The sequence below is a fragment of the Xenopus laevis genome, chromosome 3S (assembly GCF_017654675.1).
Source record: "Xenopus laevis strain J_2021 chromosome 3S, Xenopus_laevis_v10.1, whole genome shotgun sequence".
Taxonomy (NCBI): domain Eukaryota; kingdom Metazoa; phylum Chordata; class Amphibia; order Anura; family Pipidae; genus Xenopus; species Xenopus laevis.
The window spans coordinates 25,158,194-25,169,043 of record NC_054376.1 but is presented as its reverse complement, the minus strand read 5'-3'; the positions used below and the strand labels follow the sequence as shown (position 1 = coordinate 25,169,043).

Genomic DNA, 10,850 nt, shown 5'->3' with positions numbered 1-10,850 from the left:
AAATGGAGTGATATCACCCCCTCCCTTCCCTCCCCCCAGCAGCCTAACAACAGAACAATGGGAAGGTAACCAGATAGCAGCTCTCTAACACAATATAACAGCTGCCTAGTAGAAATAAAAACAGCACTTATTAGTAAAATCCAGGTCCCACTGCGACACAATCAGTTACATTGAGTAGGAGAAACAACAGCCTGCCAGAAAGTAGTTTCATCCTAAACTGCTGGCACTTTCTGAAACACATGACCAGGCAAAATGACCTGAGATGGCTGCCTACATGCCAACATTATAACTTTAAAAAAAATACACTTGTTGGTTCAGGAATTAAATTTTATTGTAGAGTGAATTATTTGCAATGTAAATGGTGTAATTTAGAAATAAAAACTACATCATAAAAATCATGACAGAATCCCTTTAAAGTTTAGAACAGGGATGTCCAAGCCACAGGCAGCGGGCTGCATATGAATGCGGCCTAGCTTGATCTTCCGCCAATCAAGGAACGTCATGTCGCAATGTCATGTACAGAGCGCATACGCGTGCGGTGGCTCCCTTTCCTAGCTGGTGTATTAGAGCTCACTCAAATAACTGATTCCAGTACAAACACAATCTAACAAAATAACTGCCTTTTGCACAAATCATGCATGTAGAGAGACATGATGCCTGGTGATTTTAATAGAGTGAGCTCTAATACATCTTCCAGGCAAAAGGAGCCCCCCCATAAGATATATTGTATCTAACTGTCAATTATTATCTGACACCCAACTCCTGCATGAAGACAGAAAGAAGAGAAACAGATGCTGAGAGGGGAATAGTGAAGATAAAATGTATTATTTCAGAAACAGCACAGCATTTTTAATTGAAGTTTAGAAAGTTTATTATTTCAGTATGCTGAAGCTTTTTTTTTTTCAAGAGAGAAGCACACAGAGTAAAATTAGAATCAAATTATCTGATGAGCACCTTGAGAATTCACTGAGAATTGCAACTACTTCCATTGAACCAGATATTGATACATTAGTTTCTCAAACACAATGTCAAAAATCCCACTAAGTTTATGCTGCCCTCTTTTCTTTTACAATAAAATCAGGGGTGTAACTACAGAGGAAGCAGACCCTGTGGCTGCAGGGGGCCCAGGAGGTATAGGTGCCCTAATTCATATACAATTTCAGTTAATATTGGTAAAACCTTTACACATTTTGGGGGCCTGAAAAAAAAAATGTTCTACTGAACATACGGGCTGTCCAGGACAGTGAAGGGGATCACAGGAACATCAACATCGGCATGGTGCGTTAAGGGATAGTACTTAGGGTTGCCACCTTTTCTGGAAAACATAACGGCCTTCCTACATATATTTTTTTTCCCTATTAATAACAGTGGGATCAACCATCATTTTTACTGGTCAGGCCAGTAAAATATCGGCCAGGTGGTAACCCTAGTAGTACCCCAGGCTGGTGCACACATGCTGAGTTTTGTTGCCAATGTTAAAACACTAATGACAAAAAACCTGAAAACACCCTGCCATTAGCAAGCAGCAAAATTATTGTGGGTATGCCATTCAAATCTCTCACAAAAAACACAAAAATGGATTGGCAAGCATCATACCTCCCAACTGTCCAGCAGCATCGGGCCAAGTCGACCAGGTGCCCCAGCCAACCTGGCCGACTACGTCACCCCCTGCTGTAGGGAACAGTGCATGCGCTGCAAATGCGCCAATGACACGCGAATATACATGCACGGAAGACAACGTGCACAGAGGACACACACACTCGCATGAGGAGAAAAACTGCTGCCACAGCTTCTGGAACTAGGGGTAGGTGTTGGAAGAGGTACGTGCCTGGCGCCCCTCCACCCTTGCACCCTTGGCACGTGTAGTGTTGCCAACCGGCCGGTATTTTACCGGCCTAGCCGATAAAACACCAGCCAAGGCCAGGGCCAGTATTACAAATTTACCGGCAATGTAGCTGCCGGTAAATTTGTAATACACCTAAAAAAAGCATGTGGCCTGCCCACAGCCGGCTCCAAACTTACCTTTTTTCCTGGGCTTCTTGCCAAATTCACGCGTTTGGCTCTGCCCCCTTTGACGGCACGACTCGGACCAGCCAATAGCGCGTCACGGTCCCGCCGCCTTTATCGTCATGGCCCGCCCTTTTAACCCACCCCTCCACCTGCCGGTAAAGATTATTTTAAAAGGTGGCAACCCTAGGCACGTGCCTCTTCTGCCTACCCCTAGTTCCGGCCCTGCTGTCGCAGGACAGTCCAGCTTTTGACAGCTCAACCCTCAGTCCAATCTTTTTACTGAAATGTCCCTACTTACTCTTTCATCTGCTGCACTGAACAGCCAGAAAAAGATACGTTTTTGAAACTTAATTGGCTGTTGGCAGAGAGCCCAGAACAGCTACCAAGGGGCACTTGGATACTTTTGTAACAATTTCAGATAAGCAAAGAAACAATTCCAATTTAATATAAGCAGATCTCTTGGGGAAACTTTGACTTGCAGCAATTCACTTTCATTAGCAAAAATGGAATAACACATAAAAACCACAGAAATGTGTTTAAAACTTTCATAACCTGCCAAATGCTGTAAAATTAACATGGTAATTAGGGGGTGTGGCAAAAAGAAATACACGCTGCAAAATCTTTTTGTCATTCTCACTATTTTCAAAATGTTGGGAGGTATGAAGCATATTTGAGCCATTTTACAATTTGACACTGTAGTTTAACACGGGTGACAAAAGTGTGGATAGGTGTGGATTACGGTCATGTGGAAAAAAGGGTTTGTACTGCCTTTAAGACCATGGCTTTCTATTATTTGCCTTTCCTGCGTTCGGAGTTCTACCTTACAAAGGCGCTACCCCTGTATGAAATGACTGAAGCTACGTAGTGCTGCTCTTTTACCCCAATAAACGGAAATTTGTGTAAAAAAAAATTAAGTATATTTTTTTTATATTAAATGGCCGCTGTGATCACCGAATCGGACAGAAAAGACAACTATTCTTTAAAATAATTATATAGACAATAATTTGCCCAAAACTAAAATGGCGCGTTCTTCACCGCGTACAGGATGGTCCTAGCCCGTAAGTTTACTTCTTTTACGCACGCGCCCCAATGTCCTCTCTCGCCGGCGAAACCAAGCACTCACTCTGACGTTCCAGAAATGTATCCTACCGCGGATAAAGGATTACAGTTCCGTGTCTGGAAATTGTATGTGCTGGTTTATCATTTGTAACGTCAGTGAAACGAAGATTCTGTGACTCGCCTTTATCGATTCACCCGCACGTGTTATTGTTCTAGTGTGCCAGCTGGTACTATTTTATTTGTTTCAGTCTGCGTAGTGATACGAGCAGTGAGCGGCAGATTTGAATCTTGGAAAGGAGGTGAGTGTGCGTATGTTGTTTACAGGGGATTTATTTTGTGCATTCTTTGTTCTGCGTCTTTGTTCAGTGTTGTTTATGTAGACATTTCGCATGTTTGTGTTGTACTAAGAGTTTTTTTTCTCTCCATTTTAACGTTTGTAAAGGGGGTGCTGCTATGAAGAGGGTTAGACCCTCTTTAGCTGAGTGACCTGAAAGGTTTCAGGATTGCTTGTATGAAACAGTTTAACAAAAGCCTTTGATACTTCTTCCCATCCTCTGCTACATTGTTTCAAAAGTCAGAACCGTCAGTGCAGAAAATAGAAGGGGACAGACGTATATATATATTTCAGGAGGAATTACAAATAACATTTGAAGCATTTGTAATCACTATTGTGTAAAATTCAGAATTCAGTGTCTTTAATCTGGTTAAAATGGTATTTTTTGGGGTTTACATTCCCTTTAAGAATAGAGCAGGTGCCACAATGAAATAAATGTGCCCATACAGGCTTATAAAGTTCACTGAGCAGTTCAAGTGGGATTGCATGGACTTGTTCATACTCTCAGTTGTCGTTGGACCAATTGTCCTTATTATTTACCATCAGATCTGACAGCACTCTGATATAGTGGTGTTTGGAACTACAGGTGCCCGCTGAAGTCAGATAGGTGTGTAAACTTTAGACCGTTCTGGGTTTAATGTGCCCCACTATAATACAATATTATATACAGGTATGGGATCTGTTATCCAGAATGCTCGGGACCTGGGGTTTTCCGGATAATGTATCTTTCCGTTATTTGGATCTCCATACTTTGTCTACTAGAAAATCATGCAAACATTAAATAAACCCAATAGGCGGGTTTTGCTTTCAATAAGGGCTCTTATAGACGAGCATTTGAAGCTGCGCTCCCCTGCGTTCTGGTTTTAATGCGCTTAGTCGCAGGGGAGCGCAGGAGTAGACGCATTCAGTTTTTTTCAATGGGGCTGTACTCACACAGGCGCACATAGGCGCAGAACGCAGGAAAAATGCAGCATGTTGCGTCTCAACCTGCGTTCGGCTCCTACATGCGCCTGTGTGAGTAGAGCCCCATTGAAAAAACTGAATGCGTCTACTCCTACACTCCCCTGCGACTGAACGCATAAAACCAGAACGCGGGGGAGCGCAGCTTTAAACTCTCGTCTGTAAGAGCCCTAAGGATTAATCATATCTTAGTTTGGTTCAAGTACAAGCTACAATGGAAAATATATATATATATATATATATATATATATATATATATATATATATATAACTAGCACAGAGGATCCGCACTCTCAGGTCTTATATAAATATAAATTTATTTTTGTATGCAAGACTAACGTTTCGGCCTCCTCCGAGGATTATATATATATATATATATATATATATATATATATATATATATATATATATATATATAACAAAGCAATGTGATAGCACTCCAAGGATTTATGACATAGACATCAGTCAAGCGAAAAGGTTTATTGTACAATAAACCTTTTCGCTTGACTGATGTCTATGTCATAAATCCTTGGAGTGCTATCACATTGCTTTGTTATATTATTTTCTACGGATTAGCACCCAGGTTATTTCCCTGGCTTATGGTGTGCGCTCCCTGTGTCTGTGTGTATATATATATATATATATATATATATATATATATATATATATATATATATATATATATATATATATATATATATATATATACAGTTCAGGCTGTGGTGCACTCCAATCCAGCAGAATTTATGTCTTGAGAAAGGTCCAGACTGGACCGGAACGTTGACAAATAAACTTCGCTTTGCTTGATCTCATTATGAAGTCCTGGAGTGCGTCATTCCTTGGAACACAACTATATATATATATATATATATATATAGTCGTGTTCCAAGGAATGACGCACTCCAGGACATCATAATGTATATATATATTTCTAGTGACAGCAGCCTCCTAGCCATGGGCCTGGAGAGTCAACAAACCATCCTCCCACACATTTGTGTTCCTTTACCCCTACATTTGGCTTTCATGTTGATGCAGAAGGGGGGATCCATAGCCAGTGACGGAACTACCGGGGGAGCAGAGGGTGCGATAGGGCCAGCAGCTCGCGCACCGCTGTCTCCAAAAGGGGAATCGCGTACGGAGGGCAGGGATCTATAATATTGGTGAGGCAGGGGACTAAAAAAACAATATCTTTGTATACCGTAGGTATCAGATGAATCGAGATTCTGCATATTGTTTTAAGAGAGGTCGAATGGAATCCTGTTCTTTTATGGTGCGATTATTTAGACCCTTGGTCTCCATTCAATACAGTGTATGAAATATGGCAGCCTGCTGTGATTAGGGATCCAGTAATGTCTCAGTATGATCACGTCACAATATTTTGTTGATCCTCCTATCTTCTTGTATTTTATGTACCAGGTGATGGCTTCCAGAAAAGTTTTGCAGGAGATTCCTATCTTACCTCCATCAGCTGAGAAGGGGCCACAAGAAGATGTACAGCGGCCTGTCTTTCATAGGAAGCAGCCTCCAGCAGCCAGCAGTTGGACTGATATATATGATGAATGCAAGGAGAATATGGTGCCCCCAGATTTGGAATGCTCCACAGAGGGGCAAGTTGAACACCAGCAGAAAGTGCCAGAAATATTGGAGGATTCAGAGAAAAGTGACAGGTTAAGGGATTCCCATTCACAATCTGAAGAGAGAGTCTCAGGATCTCAAAATTATTCCACTTTACTCCAGCCGGCACATGATTATAAGGAAATGGAAACCAAGGCAGAAACTGGGACTAATTGCACACCTAGCAGGACCAGAGGAGAATCCAATTTGACAACAGAGTCCTGCCATACTCCAATAGACTTCACCAAAAGTGATGTGAATGAACTGGGTATTACTACTGACATCTTCACCAAGCACACAGGTAAGCAGTAATATTTATCCATTTCCCTGAATGGTAATCGCCTCCACCCTGCCCATGTACTCACAGATTAGGTGATTATATAAGACAAACACTGATTTGCTGCTGCGTGGAGGATTTCTTTCACTTCGGTGCATAGTTCTGTAAAGTACTAAATGAGTAGCAGTGTAAGAGCTTATTATTATGAATTTTGCGTATCTTCAGCAGGATGTTACTTTATTCCCATACAGGTACATCTCCCAAATCACAGCTGAAGCATAGACGAAGATCCACAATTGGTGTCAGAGGCTCGCCTGAAATGAACTTTCTTATCTGCCAAATTGCCAAGCAAAGGTGCAAGGAGAAGAGAGAGCCAGACCCCTTGGTAAAATGACCCTGACTTTGTGATGTACAGACTGTGCTGCACTTACACCAATCTGAGTTGGGAAAGGGGTGGTTCGAGGTCTAGTGCAGCATTTGGGCCTAAATACAGCCCTTAATATACCATGAGCTTAATGGGAAGGGTTTGTGTTAGTTGTAATAATTGGGCCTTTTGTTTTCATTAAGAAAAATCTATTTTTGTGATTTGTTGCAATAAATAAAGCAAATACTGAAATTGAAACCACTTTTACACTGCAGCTTCTTGGTTCTGCTGCATCACTGTTTGAGAAGGAGTAAGTAATATCCTGAACCGTTTACATGGTCACACCATCAATATGTGTCGTTATGATTAAGTTGTAGGGAATGGATTAAATTAAAGGTACTGTAACACTAAAAAAATCTATTCTGCCCTACACTAATAACATATCTACACTGCATAACGTTTATTATTAACGCTTTATTAAAAAAATAATATGAGAAAACATTGCTTCCTGTCTGCTGAGAAAAGGCGATAGGGCGACTTACTCTGCAGGATCTGCTCTCCACATCTCCTAACCCAACTTCTGCCAAAACCGGAAGTTAAGCTATACGCAGGATTTCTCATTATGTTGCAGACAGATTTATTTCTGTATGTGCTGTGATGCATGTGTTGATCTGTGCACTGGAAATCTTGCAAGAATAACAAAAAAACTTCTTCATAGAATAAAATAATTCTTCTTCTTTAAAAAATATATGTAAACCAAAAACTCTAAACTGCACTCGTGTGTGTAAACTACAGCTATACTCCTTTTTCTTGTTGTGACTTTCACTCTTAAACTAACGAGAGTGATTTGAACTGGAAAATTAAAAAAAAGACTAGATGCATAAACAACTTTTTTAGAAAATGTCATGTTGAACTGGTAGTGCTGCAGAGCTGCTATTTCAATATGAATGGAAAAGCAGTCCATCTAAGTCCAGGGTTTCTGATAGGTGACATTAACACTGGTACAATTCTTTATATTGACTGAAAAAGGAAAGTATTACCTAAGATATTGTTAATTTAAGTTGAAATTCATAGGTTTATTTTGTTTCCAACAGGAGACCCCATTTACATCTCCTCGAAATTTATTATTAAAAGACAAAATGTGTTCGTTTCGGAATGCTTTCCAGGTTCTTGAGGAGGATGAAGGGAAAATCCCCTTTCCTGGATTTTCAGAAGAGACAGAATCTCAGCCTGAAAGAGGTGAGGAAAACACGTGTAATGAATGTGTACAGGTATAACTGGAAACCATTTCTATTCTATGAGTCTAGATTAAGTTCCATGAAAAAAAGGTCTTATGAAGATGAATCCATGATCTGTGGATATCATTCACAAGTGCAATTGTTATTTGCTTGTGAAAATAAACCACTCCAGAGGTTTTAGGCTATTAATGCTTTTTCCACTATAGTCAGGCCTTTCCTTAGAGCGTTTTGAAATGACTCCTTTGGGTTATGATGAAAAATCTGACAGTTTTTTTTTACATCTTTCTAGTGCTTAGCAGCATTTTTTCCCAGCATGCTAGAAGATAAAGCCAATGGTTGTATTATGCACACAGATTGGCAAATTGTGCTTAAAGGAAAAGTTCAGTGTAAAAATAAAAACTGGGTAAATAGAGAGGCTGTGCAAAATAAAAAATGTTTCTAATATAGTTAGTCAAAAATGTAATGTATAAAGGCTGGAGTAACTGGATGTCTAACATAATAGCCAGACACTCAACAGCAAGTGAAGCGGGCGGACCCCCTGTAACGTTTGGGGGGCGGGCCCCTTCGTCAGACAGGGGCCCGCCTGATGTCTGACGAAGGGGCCCGCCCCCGAAACGTTACATCACAAGACTTGAATAAACACGCAGGGGTCCGCCCCGCTTCACTTGCTGTTGAGTGTCTGGTGAATTTTTCGTCTCTATGTCTATTGGAGAGGTGCCGACCTCTTTTCCGGACACCACGCTATTTGACTGGAGAGGCTGGGGAATCAGGAATCCTTTTTGTGAGTAACATAATAGCCAGAACACTACTTCCTGATTTTCAGCTCTTTAACTCTGAGTTAGTCAGCAACTATAAGGGGGGCCACATGGGACATAATTACTGCCTGGTAACCAATCAGTGGAAACCAAGAGAGCTGAAAAGCAATACGTTGGATTCTGGCTATAATGTTAGACATCCAGTCACTGGATGTAATAGCCTTCCTGACATTTGAGTTTTTTTCATAGAAAAACTCGATTCGAGTTTAGTCGAATTCGATTCAATTTCAATTTGGGTTTCGGTCAGTGATATTCGTTCGAGTTTTAGCTTAAGTAAGATACTATTCGAATTTCAAGGTCATTCGACTTCATTCGAGGTAAAAAAAAAAAAACCCACTAACATTCGACCTTTGATAAAACAGCCCCTTAAAGTGGGTATTTTGCTGAAATGCCTAGAGTGCACTTGAAATGACCAGTTTTGTTGCCATATTGTAGGAATTGGCATTTCTATTCTCTGATGGACACCATGGTAGCGTAGTTGGCAATCCTGCAAAAATGTTTGGGGTGGGCAAACTTAAAGAATTATGTTGTACTATTTTCATCACAAATGATTTCCCAAAAGGATAAGTTCCCATGGTATTAACATGTTGAAACTTATACTTTTTATTTTCTACGTTTTTTTTAATTTTTTTTATTTTAAACCACTTTCTTTCTCTGTGACTTAGGATGACTGAATGCTCCAAAAGATAGCAGTGCATGATGCCAGCCTGTTGTGTTTGCCTGTGGTTCTCAAGCATGCTTTCCTCCTACACTGGATACTCATCTCTTTGTCTTGTAGATTTGTTCATGTAGTGATTATTGTAGTAAGGTAGTGAAGACACTTTAGGCAGTAGATCGCACATTTCAGAGACTGGTCACTAAATTACATAGCATGGACTTAAGATGGCTGGTACAATTAGTAAAACAAGAAATGGGACTCGAGCGAGCATCACACTGACAGCCGAAGCCTGGAAAGTGCATGGATTTATGGTTCACCTCAAGCATACCAGACTGAAATTCCAAGCTACTTTATTAGAAACCATTAAACGATTATTGCTCCTTTGTGCCTGTGTTCTTAAAGGATAAGTAAACCTTTAAAACAAGTGAATGTAAAATTGATGGGTGTGCTATTTTAAGCACTTTTGTAATTTACATTCATTATTTATTTTGTTTTTATTCCAAGATATTAAGTGATACATGTACTGTTAAATTGTTAATATGAAAGAATTTTGTTACATAAGTGCCACCTGCTGGTCAGTTTCTGACAGTCTGACCACCAAGAAGCCAAGAAGAAAGAAAGAAACTGCTCTGAGGTTCTTCTTCTTAGAAAATATTTGAGAAAGGTTTCTATTATTTTTCCTAAGCACAACAACATCAGATCAGCCTCTTTCTCCTGACTACTTGGTGGTCAGATATTGACCAGCAGGTGGCGGTTTTATAACACAATTCATTCATATTAAAGGGATACTGTCATGGGAAATTTTTTTTTTTTTTTCAAAATAAATCAGTTAATAGTGCTGCTCCAGCAGAATTCTGCACTGAAATCCATTTCTCAAAAGAGCAAACTTTTTTTTTTATATTCAATTTTGAAATCTGACATGGGGCTAGACATATTGTCAATTTCCCAGCTGCCCCAAGTCATGTGACTTATGCTCTGATAAACTTCAATCACTCTTTACTGCTGTACTGCACATTAGAGTGATATCACCCCCCTCCCTTTTTCCCCCCAGCAGCCAAACAAAATAACAACGGGAAGGTAACCAGATAGCAGCTCCCTAACACAAGATAACAGCTGCCTGCTAGATCTAAGAACAGCACTCAATAGTAAAAACCCATATCCCACTGAGACACATTCAGTTACATTGAGAAGGAAAAACAGCAGCCTGCCAGAAAGCATTTCTCTCCTAAAGTGCAGGCACAAGTCACATGACTGGGGGCAGCTGGTAAATTAACAAAATGTCTAGCCCCATGTCAGATTTCAACATTTAAAGGAACAGTTCAGTGTGAAAATAAAAACTGGGTAAATAGGCTGTGCAAAATAAAAAATGTTTCTAATATAGTTAGTTAGCCAAAAATGTAATGTACAGTATAAAGGCTGGAGTGAACAGATGTCTAATAAAACAGCCAGAATCCAACTTCCTGCTTTTCAGCTCTATAACTCTGAGCTAGTCAGCGACTTGAAGGGGGCCACATGGTACAT

At 40.2% G+C, this 10,850-nt stretch overlaps 1 protein-coding gene across 3 annotated transcripts in view; it reads left to right on the top strand.

The window, feature by feature from the left end:
- The first annotated feature begins 3,085 nt into the window (after positions 1-3,085).
- The window catches only part of LOC108712713 (cell division cycle-associated protein 2), a 41,819-nt gene continuing 34,054 nt past the window's right edge, over positions 3,086-10,850 (top strand). For 2 of the 3 annotated variants that reach the window (XM_041588110.1, XM_018255076.2), the window contains exons 1-4: positions 3,086-3,368; positions 5,780-6,278; positions 6,506-6,639; positions 7,713-7,857. In XM_041588110.1, the coding sequence (XP_041444044.1) occupies positions 5,783-6,278; positions 6,506-6,639; positions 7,713-7,857 (775 nt within the window). In that variant the 5' untranslated portion in view covers positions 3,086-3,368; positions 5,780-5,782. Of the gene's footprint in view, positions 3,369-3,396; positions 4,011-5,779; positions 6,279-6,505; positions 6,640-7,712; positions 7,858-10,850 lie in introns of those variants that run through there. The other variant, XM_018255077.2, reaches the window with a different exon arrangement.